This window comes from Talpa europaea (genome assembly GCF_964194135.1).
Source record: "Talpa europaea genome assembly, chromosome: 6".
In the NCBI taxonomy this organism is placed as follows: domain Eukaryota; kingdom Metazoa; phylum Chordata; class Mammalia; order Eulipotyphla; family Talpidae; genus Talpa; species Talpa europaea.
Window position 1 is genome coordinate 59,097,850 of NC_140072.1, and position 13,219 is coordinate 59,111,068.

At 32.9% G+C, this 13,219-nt stretch overlaps 1 protein-coding gene across 1 annotated transcript; it reads left to right on the forward strand.

Annotated features, from left to right (window-relative positions):
* Positions 1-3,331: 3,331 nt before the first annotated feature.
* Positions 3,332-7,649, forward strand: C1D (C1D nuclear receptor corepressor; the record flags this gene model as incomplete). The annotated part of the gene is made up of 4 exons (XM_084235350.1): positions 3,332-3,642; positions 4,381-4,447; positions 4,764-4,819; positions 7,485-7,649. The coding sequence occupies exons 1-4, from the start codon at positions 3,466-3,468 to the stop codon at positions 7,647-7,649; spliced, it is 465 nt and encodes a 154-aa protein (XP_084091476.1). The 5' UTR covers positions 3,332-3,465.
* Between the last annotated feature and the right edge of the window lie 5,570 nt (positions 7,650-13,219).

Consider the following 13,219-nt stretch of genomic DNA (forward strand, 5'->3'; position numbering starts at 1 on the left):
AAAAGAACAAGAAAAAAAATGCTAGCAAGAATGTGGAGAAAAAGGATACCATCATATATGATTGGTGCGAATATATCAATAGGCTGGGGTAGCCCTGTGGGAAAGAGTATGGAGGTTTCTCAAAATTAAAGAAAGTATATCTCCCTTACCACCCAGCAATCCCACTCCTAGTATCCATCCCAAAGAGGCAAAAACACAAATAGAGGGCTATATGCTCTCCTATGTTCATTGCAGCACTACTTACAGTAGCCAAGTATGGAAACAAGTGCAGTACAGATGAGTGGATTAAGAAGATGTAGATATACAAAGGAACATTTAGCTATTAAAAAAGATGAAATTTTCCCATTTGTGACAACATGGATGGAACTGGAGATAGTTATGCTCAGCAAAATAAGTCAGGAGGAGAAAGGAAAATACTGGATAATTTACTTATGTGGAATATAGAAAAACAAAACAAAGGAACAGAAAAACTAAACCAAACAAACCCTAGAAATCTGACTGTAGAACTGAAGCTACCAGAATGGGGGTTGGGTGAGGGAAGCAAAGAGGGGAGGGGGCCAAATGTACTATGGTGGAGGATTATGGGTCCTTTGGTGGTGAACAAACGACAGATTTGTATGTTAGAACAGATGTACGTTATACATCTGAAGAGGTGTGAATCTATACCCCCAAATTATATGCAGTATTATATACCATTGTTACCTCAATACGAATAATATAATAAAAAAAGAATGTGTCTGTATTGTTAAGTGGTGACTTTTATAAGGATTTATGTAGACTAGATTCTTAAAGGGAGTTCTTGAGTCAAAGTGTGTGTGCATTTAAACCTACCAGTTTACCGGTTTCACCTGTAAAGTATGCTTGCTGATATCAAACTTTACTAATATTGGAAGTTATTGTCAATTTCATGGTTGAGAGCTTCATTACTTTAATTTGTTGTACTGCTTTGTAGGAGCTCTATATCATTCTATGTTTTATTTTGGCAAATATTTTCTTTTTTTTTGCCTCTTAACTTTGTTTATGGTATACTTCTACCGTATAGATGATTTTTAATTTTTTGTATTGTTAGCTCTATCAGCTATTTCCTTTCATAGCTTTTGGATTTCATTTGGGTTATGTAAATATTTTAACACATAATACATTTTTAAAATTCATTTGGAGTTTATTTTTGTGTATGTTATGAAAGAGGTATTTAGGTTTTCCATTACTTTGTTCTTAAATGGTTAACTACCATAGGAATTAACTATTACTTGAAATTTTGAAAGAAATCACCTATAAAATCTTCTAGGCTTGGAGACATTTTGAAGGATGGATCTTTGACTCTTATTTTTCTGTGAGTAATAGTCTGTTTGGTTGATGTACTTCTTTTTAGGTTAATTTTTTTTTCTTTTGTTTTTTTTTTCTACAGCATCTCATTCTTTCATCCAAATTTTCACATTTATAGGTTTAAAATTCTGCCTCAAGAGAAGAAAAACTAAGTCTTGTGGGGGCCTCCCAGGTGGCGCAGCGGTTGAGCGCTGGGTTGCGAAGCTGCCCGCGGCTGCGGCGCTGGTTCGATCCCCGGCTGCTCCCCGCCACCAGAGGAGGGTCCCACATGGCGTGCAGACCTCTCCTGCCGCCCGCTGCTCCCCTCAGCAGTGTACTTCGGTCCTTCTGCCTGCTCTGCTCCCTGCTCTGACTCTGGTGAATTCTCTCACCCTCCCGCGCTTCTGACTGTACCCAGTGCTTGTATAAACAAAACAAACAAACAAACAAACTAAATAAATAAAAAAAAATGCCTCTATAAAAAAAAAAACAAACAAAAACTAAGTCTTGTGTATATTTGCAATATATCCCTTGTACTTACACCTCTATCCAGTAGCAGGTGCTGCTACCACCTTTCACAGATGGTGGTTTAGTTGTTTCCAGCCTTAATGGCTTAGCTTTTACTGACTTTCATTTTGGGGGTTATTCCTAGATGATTCTTATGTTTTTAAAGAATTGCAGGCTCCTTGGCTGTTTCCTGTCATTCTGACCCATTTACTCTTTAGCTTACAACAATTTCTGCTTTTGAGGTCTGCTGGGGGTCTGTTGCTTTCTTGGTTTCCCACATTCCTATGAACCTTTTTCTATTTTTCTGTTATTTGGAGAGATTTTGGGAGGGATGAGAGGCAAATAGATATTTTCTGTTAGCCTTTTGAATAGCGAGTAGCAGTTCTTTCCTGTTTGCTTTTCTTTTATAGTCCTTTTTATAATTACTGGCTACTCAGTAGTTGGGCAGTACTTTTATAGTGTAAGTAGTGATAATCAGATGGGCTTCATTTTTTTTTTTAATGAAATCAGATGTCTCATTGCAGTAGATTTGTTGAATAGAAATGTTGATATATTGTGATTAAATATTCAAGTAGTACTACTAAAACTTAAATGACATAGTCATAAGCTTTAGGACTATAAGTGACTTTACAAATCATTAGGCCTACTGCCTTCTTTTATGGATGAGGTTTTTTCAGGTCCAGAGAGATTCAGTGATTTATCTAAGGTGGCAAAATCAGAGATCAAGTCTGATGGAAAGCCCACATCTCTTTACTTGATTTCTATTTGCTGTTATATTTTCTTGCTATTCTCTTTAGCTATGTACTGAAAGAATTATTTTCAGCTAATAAAAAAAAATTAAACCTAAAAATGGTACATATGGCTTGGAATTGCTTCTGAATTTGGTCTTAGTTACCATATTAAGTGCATTGACATGGATTTTGCTTTTTCTTATATAGCTATTAATATGATATAAATGTGAATTTTAAAAGAATGAGCTGTCAGGATATGCTATATACTAAATGAAAACCATATAGTTTATTTCTCCCAAGTTTCCTCTTTTCTGCTTACAGACTTTATGTGATTTATGAACTCTTTGAATTTCTTATTAATATTTTAAAGAAGCTTAAGGAATATATATAGACCTGAGAAAGGTTTTAGTGAGAAGTAATCATATTTCAGACCTAGAATTCCTAATTTTTTTAATTTAATATACTGTGCTGCTAGATCAACACATAAATTTAGAATGTGTAATTTTTCAAAAAAAAGAATTCTATTGTTGGTGTGGATGACATGCTGAAGATCATGATGTCTGTTTCTAGAAATGAGTTGTTGCAGAAGGTATTTTAAAAATTTCTTTGCTTGTCATTTTTTTTTTCAGCATTAGACTTATTTTGTGTTGGTTGGTCTTTAATATAAACAAAATTTTTTAAATGTAGCATTTAGATTGTTGTTATTTCATGTTTGATGGTCACATCTTTAGTGCTTGAAAAGCTTTGAGGGTTTGATATGTGTAACATTAGTGGCCTTGAGTAGTTAGATAGTTCTAGAACTGTAGTCTTAAAAGATTTGTTTAATTATGTTCAGGTTTTAACTCTCATAGCACTTTTGAAGTACATGACATGACTGTTGATTTTTTTTTTTTTGTAAACTAAATAGCAATCTCTCCATAAGATGAATTCTAAGATTTTATTTCTTTTCCAGCTGGCTACAATGGCAGGTGAAGAAATTAATGAAGATTATCCAGTAGAAATTCATGAGTATTTATCAACATTTGAGAATTCCATTGGTGGTGTGGATGACATGCTGAAGACCATGATGTCTGTTTCTAGAAATGAGTTATTACAGAAGGTATTTTAAAAATGGAATTTTAAAAAATAATTCATATATCAGATTGCTATTTTATGAAAAATATAGGAGTAGGAATAGATTAATGCTATGTGCCTTTCTCTTTTTCAATTTTACAAGTGTTTGGGTAGTTTCAGGGAGCAAAACAAAACTCCAACATTAGGAAACACTTCCTAGCAATATTTTCATTTTTACTTGGTTTTGGAAAAAAAAGGAGCACTCACAGCATTCCTTTTGACAGACTCTATCTTTGACCTTTTAAGTATTACAGTGATGTTATCAGGGTTTCTGGAAACCCTATAGGACAAAAACACTAAATTGACTTTGACAGTCTAAAACAAATCTCATTATGTTTCTTCTGTCTTTGGTATTGCCTAAGCATTCTAGCCTGCTTCTGATACATAAATGCTTCATGTACAGTGTTTACATTGATAAATTACTTTTGACATATGCAAAGCCCAGATTGTAACTCTTGAAATTAAAATAATTCAAAAGAATTTTTCGTAGATTATACACATTCCTTGTCTAACTGAAGATGGTACCCTGAAGTGAAAATTTGTGGGTAGAAATCACTGGTAAACAAAACTTCTTTTTGCAAATTATATCCAGATCATTGGTTATTGGATTATCGGAAGTGGGTTGGGGGGGGGACATTTCCTTGATACATTGTGTTTGGTCAAAGTTTAAAATATTATTTGATGGTGCTCAAAGTTTGTGTGTATTTCTTTTTCTCCTTAATAGTTGGACCCACTTGAACAAGCGAAAGTGGATTTAGTTTCTGCTTACACATTAAATTCAATGTTTTGGGGTATGTATATGACTTTGGAATTAATTACAAAGCAAATTATTTTTAGTGTCAAAGTGATTTATTTTTTAAATGATAGCCATTTATATGCAATTATGTTTTGTGGTAATTTTAAGTTATTTAATTCTTTTAAAGAAGAATATCAGATGCCTATAACCACAAATTTTAATATATATAGAGAAGTTGAATAATAAAAGTTGAAGTTAAATAAAATATTTAATCATTTGTGTTACTTTTTTTTTGGTAACTAGAGTTATTAAAATTAATATTCCTAATTAATACGTATACCATTTTACTCCACGCAATCTTTCTCTTACAGTTTATTTGGCTACTCAGGGAGTTAATCCTAAAGAACATCCAGTGAGGCAAGAATTGGTAAGATATCAGTGAATTTTTTTTTTTAGTTTGCATGTTTGTTCATTGTATTTTTCTAAAGTTTAAATTACCTACTAAAGGACTTATACTAGTTGTAGAGAACAAAATTATTTACAGTTGAAATTATGAAAGTGAGCAAGATTTCCTTATGTCTTTAGTTTTTCTTTCTCTTACCTTTGTCAGAGAGTTGGTGTTCCATTTATTATATAAACCTCTGAATGGGAAAAATGCAGTGATTCTAGTAATTATTTATAACTTTCATATAATTTTTCCTATAAATTCTTGAAATCCTGTTCATCTCTACAATCTCCACTCCCCACCACCTTTTTTCTTCTTCTTATTTTAAACTCTTACACAATTCTTAAAAGTATATTCTAGTTGATTTACTAGCAAAGACGGGAAAGTTTCTCCCCCACCTTTTCAATTCCTCCATTAATTCATTTTCTCAGCAGTAAAGAATCCAGTTCAGCAACAAAGCTAAAAGCTTTTTTGGCACCAGTTGTATGTGTACTGTCCAGTAATTCTGCATTAGTGACATATTTACAACCTGTAATAAATCTTTTAGGTTTGTCTTTGTATTCCATTTGGATGTATAAGTACAGTATATAAGGTCTGGTATCTTGGAGTTTTTGCTGACTTCAAAAATTAAATCATTCAATTTGAAAGAGAAAAATTAGAAATCTTACTTATGGTTACCTTTTTGACTTGCCTTTATGAATAAGAATATTAATAAATTTATTCTTTGTGTTTATAAAATATAAGGTAAATATATATGTGTAATGCTACTTGACACTGTTATTCTCAAGCCTTATGATACTTGATATGTATATTATTTACAACTTACTAAAGTATTTGGTCATTTATTATGAAAAAAAAATGAGTAAGCCATATCTGTTGTCTTCATTTTTTTTTAACATATTGACTAAGACATCTTTTTCTTTTGAAGTTCCTTGGGGAGGAAATGAATTTATTTTAAATACAGAAATTGTGAAAGATACTTAAAGCAAAAATATACAGCTATATGATACACAGATCTTGATTTAACTGGAGATACTGACTTTAAATATTAAGACATGTGCATTGTGTCATCTCTTTTCAACTTTCTAATACAGACTTTACATTTATAAAATCCATCCTTTTTTCTTTAAAACAAAGTTATTTGGAGTATTTTAATATTTGATTCTGTCATTGGAAAAGGATAAAATAATTTCTTCTTTCTCCCTCAGAACACAGTTTATGGAGGAGTACATTCATATTCTGAACAAGGGTTGGCAAATAAAAGCACACATAAATCTATTCCCTTTTTTTGTCTCTGTGGCAGACACTAATTGAGCATAGCATTAATGTTTGATAGGAAACCTGTTTGCCATGCATAAGGCTTTGAAATTCTATCAATAAATTGAAATCAATTTATTCATTAACAAATATTGGAGTGCCTACTAAGTACCAGGAATTATTTCCAAGTCATTCCAGGATGATTTCTTAGTGACTAAAGCTGATAAAAATCCCTGCCTTTGTGGCAGATGTCAGACTACCTAGTGGAGTTACCTAGTGGAGGGAGACAAACAGTAAATATAATATAGCAAACAAGAATAAATATGTTAGGAAGTTATATGTTATGGGGAAAAAGAAAAAAAATATATCAGGGTAAGGGAGTTTGGAGCACTTGAATAGGATTGCCATTTTAAATGGTAAAGGCTGTGCCTATAACAAGATTAACATTTGAGCAGGCTGGAAAGAGGAGAGATAGTGGCTGTGTGGATCTTTGAGGAAAGATTATTCCAGGCAGGGTTGGGGTGAGTGAGTATTGGGAGTACGTTGGTTTTTACTTTGAGAGAAATAGAGGGAGGATTTTGAGCAGAGTTGTTCGTCTTTTACCGTTAAGATAGTGTGAGATTCTGCATTTTTCTGTGCATGTTTATATAACTATTTTGATTAATGAAACTTGATTTTAATCAGTGATCATTTATGTTATTTTACGGTTCTCATCATCTTTATTTCTCCAACTGAAGTATAGAATAGACCTTTGTTCTGATTAATGGTCTCAGAAGATTCAAAGTGGTATGGCAACCTATTATGATTCTCACCTTGCAGTCTGATTACGACTGTGTATTTCACTAGAAAATGAGTGTGCTTGTCAATCAAAACTATGAAATTGAATAAAGGATTTTGTATTTTTATTCTATTTATTTTAATTGTGACGCTTAGGTGGTAATAGTAAAAAAAAGTTAAGTACTGCTTCATCTGTTTCCTGTGTAGAAGGATTTCAGGAGAGTTTAGTTTGTGTGTTGCAAGTATCTGAGAACTTTGTTTTAGAATATAAATTTAAGATGTATAAGAGTTAATATGTGTACTTCAGTTAATGCTAAATTAAAAAAGCACATATAAACAATTTAATGTTTATCTCTGAAGTGATGTCTTCGTCTAGTTCTTCCTGTTTTAAAACTCTGAAAACACTTTTGAAATGACTTTGTATCCCCAAGATTGAACTACAGGAGATCGTTGGGTGTGTGTTGTGTATCTTATTCACTTGCACTTACTAGCATCACTCAGTTGGCAATAAATACATAGCTACTGAATTTCACTGAAGTGTAGTATAATAAAATTTAGTGGTAGTGAACGGCTTAGTAAATCTATTGCTTTTATTTTATTTTTTATTTTTAAGGAAAGAATCAGAGTGTACATGAACAGAGTCAAGGAGATAACAGACAAGAAAAAAGCTGGCAAGCTGGATAAAGGTGCAGCTTCAAGATTTGTGAAAAATGCCCTTTGGGAGCCAAAACCTAAAAATGCACCAAAAGTTGCCAATAAAGGGAAAAGCAAAAATTAACCTTTTGGTTTTGATGTACACATATTCAAAAAAAGGACATCATTTTTTGGTTGTTGCTGTTTTCCACAAAATAGATGATGATTATGTGGCAGGATAAGGTTTAAATATATTTCTAATTGAATTCATATGTAAAATTTACATTTTAAATTTGAAATGATACTTTTCCCCCCAGAAAGAGCTAAGTTATCTTTATTGATTTTCCTATAAAACACTGAGGTTTTTAAACATTGTGGTATATTTTATATTTGTATTTTACCATTGCTCTTGATGAGACTATTTCCTCATCTAGGTGAATCTTCATAAGTACCATTTTATAGCCAACTGTGGAATTTAAGTTAAATGTTCTTTGTAAACATTTGTCTATTTTAAATGAATATTTTAAACTTTATGAAGTTTGCTAAAGACTGAAGTTGTAAATACATGTTTTCACTATATAATAAGAAAGAATGAAATGACTTAAATGTCTTTTTTTTTTCTATTTAGTTAATCATGTTTTCATGTTTTGGGGATTTACTGCTTTTTTGATATTTGAACTGTGAAATTAAAACTTTTAAGGTTATTTAATTCTTGACACTTTGCCTCTGTATTCCATTTAAAGTAATATATTTTCTCGTTAAGATGGGAAATGAGATTGTATATTGACAGCTGAATTTTGGTGAAATGGCTGTATCCTATCAATAAAAGCTATAAATATGTAGCTTACCTATTTACTTTTCTCTTTTGAGTAAATTTGTCCTGGAAAAGAGGAAGATAGCTTTTAGAAATCATTAGAAAAATTCATGAATTTTTGAGGCAGTCTCAAGTATGTACAAGTATTTTGGAACAACTTTCTTATGTAATACCATTTACGCTGTAATTCAAAGGAGATTGTGTTATGTTTATATTCTGATTTATTTTTCTGGAATGTTTGTTGCATAGAATTCTACATACTTAAAGACTATTCTAAATGTCTTAAGTTCACAATTTTAATTATATGCCTTCAGTGCTGTCTGTCTTTGAATCCACACCATTATGTATAAGAATGCCAAGTACAGTAATTTTTGAAAAAGAAGTTGTTAAAATTTTCTGCATGATTAATTCTCCATAAGTAACCTTGAATAAATGGGTTCTTTGATTTATGGTAGCATATATTGGAAATGGTCTTAAAATGTAATGGATTTTGTAAAATATGTTGAACTCTTTCTATGATGCATGAAGAGGAAGTCACTGATAGATGCAGAGAGTCTTGGCTCAGATGTCAGACAATTTTTGAAGTGGAAGAACATTTATAGTTATTTTTACTCCTTTTTTCACCTTCATCCTCTCTAATTTCTAGTTTTTTAAAATAGTAACATCTTCCAGAGAGAAGTAAATGTTATTAAATCAAGTTTATGTGTATGTAGCCTTGTGTTATTTATTACAAAGATACTTTTATAACTTGTGTTTCTGTATATTTTCTAATTTCATAAAGAAAAAAAGTTAAGTGAAAAATGTCATGTAGTTCCAGAAAATCATTAGCTAAATTATTGGTTTGTGAAAGTTCAATTCAGCATTCTATTAAATTGGAAATTCTTAGATGAATAGTTCTTTCAGTCTTTACTGGTAGAAATAAAAAAGTTTAAGTGCATTCGTTTTATTATATATAATTTAAAATCTAGCATGTGGATAAGGAGCTGAGTAATAGTAGTACATTGAGTTGCTTATTTGTTGTTTATTTACTTCAAAAATATTTTATGAGATCTACATTGACAAATACTGTGCTAGGTTGCAAATAAGATAACTCCAGCCTTTATTCTAAGAAAAGAAAATAAAAATGTTATGCAAAAAGTACCCCTTTTTTATTCATATTTTTTTTTCCCAGAGTTACCGGAAAATTTATGACAAATTGTGTTCATTAACCTTAGAACTATAAAGGGTGATGGGTTGATCTGTTTGACTCTGGTACAGTTATTGTTAACATAGTCTGTTCCAAATGACAGTCTGCTCTAAGTTTAGATGTTAATTACATCTTTTATTAATCTCTTTGGGAATTAACAAATTGGAGAGGTTATAGTTATAGATATTTTTAACGTTAGAATTATAGACTGTTAATCTAATACTAAATAATGAGATTTTGTCTTTTAATAATATTTTAAGTACAATTTTCTTCTTGTTCATAGTTGCAGGATGAGAATTCATTTTAGTAAAGTAGAATATGTTAAGAAGAAAATTGAAGCTTGAATTATGGTTTACATTCTGGGAATTAGGAGGTTATGTCAAGTTGATTGGTTTTTAAGATACCCAGCAGATTAAAAGATTGTTCTATTTAGCTTTTAGAAAAGGGTTGGTATTATTTCTAAATAAGGCTTTTAAAATTGACAAGAAATGTAGGAAATAACTTGAAAAACAGATAATGTATTGATTGTAGATACTTTTTTAAGTAGGTCATTGAAAACAAAAGTTGCTTTGGGAATTGAATCACATAGCTTATGATAGAGTTATCAGAAATTCTGCTTTTACCAAGTGATGTTAACTGAGAAGGATTTGAGCTGTGTCTGAACCTTCATGTAATAGCTAAACTGGGTATGTAAAGAGAAGAAAAAGAAGTGTTGTTATCTGGTTATCTCCCTCGATTACATTGTTTAGTAAACTTGCTCAGATAAATTCAGTGGCTCTTTTACCAGATGACCTCCATAGCAACTTATTTAATGAATGTGATTTGGATGTAGTTTACTATTAAAAACATTTCTTTTTTTTACATGGTCTAAATACTTCAATTGTGGAAACACAAACCATATTTTTGTTACTTCACATATTAGTTTGTTATAGTTGTCGTTAACAATTATGTTAAGAGGAAAAGTATATAGAACTTTATTATAGAATTCTTTTTTTTTTTTTAAAGATTTTATTTATTTATTTATTTATTGATACAAGCACTGGGTATAGTCAGAAGCGTGGGAGGGAGAGAAAATTCACCAGAGCCAGAGCGGGAACAGAATAGGCAGACTGATGAAATACACTGCTGAGGGGAGCAGCGGGCGGCAGGAGAGGTCTGCACGCCATGTGGGACCCTTGCCGGTGGCCGGGGATCGAACTGGTGCTGCAGAGGCTGCGGGCAGCCTCGCAGCCCAGTGCTCAACTGCTGCGCCACCAGGGGAGGCCCCTATTATAGAATTCTATAGATTTGCTCTTCTAGATTAATTTGCTATTGTGTGTGAGCAGGATTTCAAGAAAATACTTCGAATGTTTTTGGTTTGCAGTTTTATTTTCCTGTCAGAGTGAGCTGTCAGACTACTCTTTGGAGCCACTCCGTGGCTTAATGTGCCTTTTAAAAGTGTTTATTTTATGGCGTAATTTTTAATATAGCCCAGAAGATTAGTAAAGCTATCCAGAAAAGGGGATAGCTATAGTGATGTCTGTTGGCAATTGAGGTTTAATTTTAATTCTGTACCACCTAGCTCTACCCAAAAGGCCCTAGACCAAAATCAGCCTAGCTCTGTATTGCTTATCTGTTCACAGAAGGTTAAATAAAGATGCTCCCCTTTACCCCCTCAACTAACCTTGAAGTTTAGCAAATGCATCATGGCAGAATAACTGCATGCAAGATGTCAATCTTGTAAAGTAATATTTCAGACAGTATGCAAAATTTGATGGTGGGAAAAAATAAGCTTTTATAAATGAAACATTTAAGAGACTCTTTTATTATTTGCTGTCAGTTTAGTGTTGCCTTGAAGGTGCACCATTTCAGTTTGGCAGCTACCATAAATGACTGAAGGAAATTGAAGATGATAATTCTACATTTCAAGATGCTTCTGCTGAAATGAATATAGGCCTATCTGGGTCTGGAATTTAAAGTTTATAGTAATACAGTATTTTAAAGCCACAAATTCAGGAAATTCATGGTGATATGATTTGAATGAGATGATTAGGAGAAATAGAAAATACCTTCAATTCCTAGTTATGTGGGCTTTATCTGTTGGGAGGGTATGTTGGAAAATGTTATTGTAGAAAGAATAGAAGCTTGTTTTTTGCTATCATATACAATTTGTCTTGGACCTGTCCAAAGAGGTTTAGTTATTAAAATAAGACATAACAAGGAATCACCTGATTTAGTGTTGTAGCAATGGATTGCCCATAGACCATTAAACATATTGGCCTGATATTTTACTCAGTGACCTTTGCTTTTTCTAATACTGCAGTTTTTGACTTATTTAAACTGAAATCATTTGCTTCCCCATTTCTGATACTTTCTTCTCTTATTTTTTTCCTCAAGAAAAATCATTATTAAAAGTATGTATAATTGGGCCTCCCCAGTGGCGCAGTGGTTGAGCGCTGGGTTGGGAAGCTGCCCGCAGCCTCTGCAGCACCGGTTCGATACCTGGCTGCTCCCCAGCCACTGAAGGAGGGTCCCACATGGCGCGCACACCTCTCCTGCCGTCCGCTGCTCCCCTCAGCAGTGTACTTTGGTCTTTCTGCCTGCTCTGCTCCCCACTCTGGCTCTGGTGAATTTTCTCACCCTCCCGCACTTCTGACTGTACCCAGTGCTTGTATAAATAATAAATAAATAAATCTTTTAAAAAAAGTATGTATAATTGTTATTAGGTTTTGACATTTATGAGTTTTAGCATTTGTGAGTATGAACTTTAAGGGCCTGTTGAATATGTAGTATTTTGCTGTTTTTTCCAGGCACAATCTTTTTTTTTTTTTAACTTTTATTTTATGTATTTTTTTACATCGTTCTTCATTTTTGTACAATGTATGCTTTCTCATTTCAGTTATAGTCCTTGTGAAATCCCCACCACCAGTTTACCCATGTACCATCCCCATAGTCCCTTGGTAGGCACAATCTTAATTCTTGCTAAATTCCATGCAGAATGGTATTACTCAAATAATGATTTAACCTAGCCAACCCCTCAGCATCCATTTTTCCTCAGCAGTCTCATTTATTTATTCAACAAATATTTATTAAGTGCCTGTTTGCCGTGTTCTGTTACAGGCACAAGAGATTCTGCAGTACATAGTGATTGGAAGATGTAAAATTTTATAAATATGTGAAAAATGGCTGCTGTGTGTTTGTTTGTGCTTCCCCCAAATGCATATGTTCAAGTCCTAACTCAATAAAAGATGTGCCCCTTATATTTAGATATAGGGTTGGTGCAGATATATAGTGAAGATGAGGTCATCGTGGCTGGCACATTCCATTATGGCAGATGTCCTTGTAAAAAGGAGAAATTTGAGCATAGACATGCACACAGGAAGAACATCATTTGAAAAAGAGAGCAGAGATCAAGGTGATGTTTCTAGAAGTCAAGGAATACTGAAGATAGGCCAGTAAGCCACCAGAAGCTAGGAGAGAAGGAGTGATCAGATTCCTTCATGGTGCTCAGAAGGAGCCAACCTTAACAACACTATGATGTTGAACTTCTAAACTCTAGAACTGTGAGACCATGAACTTCTGTGGTGTAAGCTCCCCAGTTTGTAGTGCTTTGTTATGACAGCCCTAGGGAACTTAGACAATGGCCACTAAGTGAGAGGAGTTAAAAAGAGTTATTCCTCTTTTTAATAACATGGGCTTGAAAGTATGTGTAAGAAACTATGACACAAGATGAAAT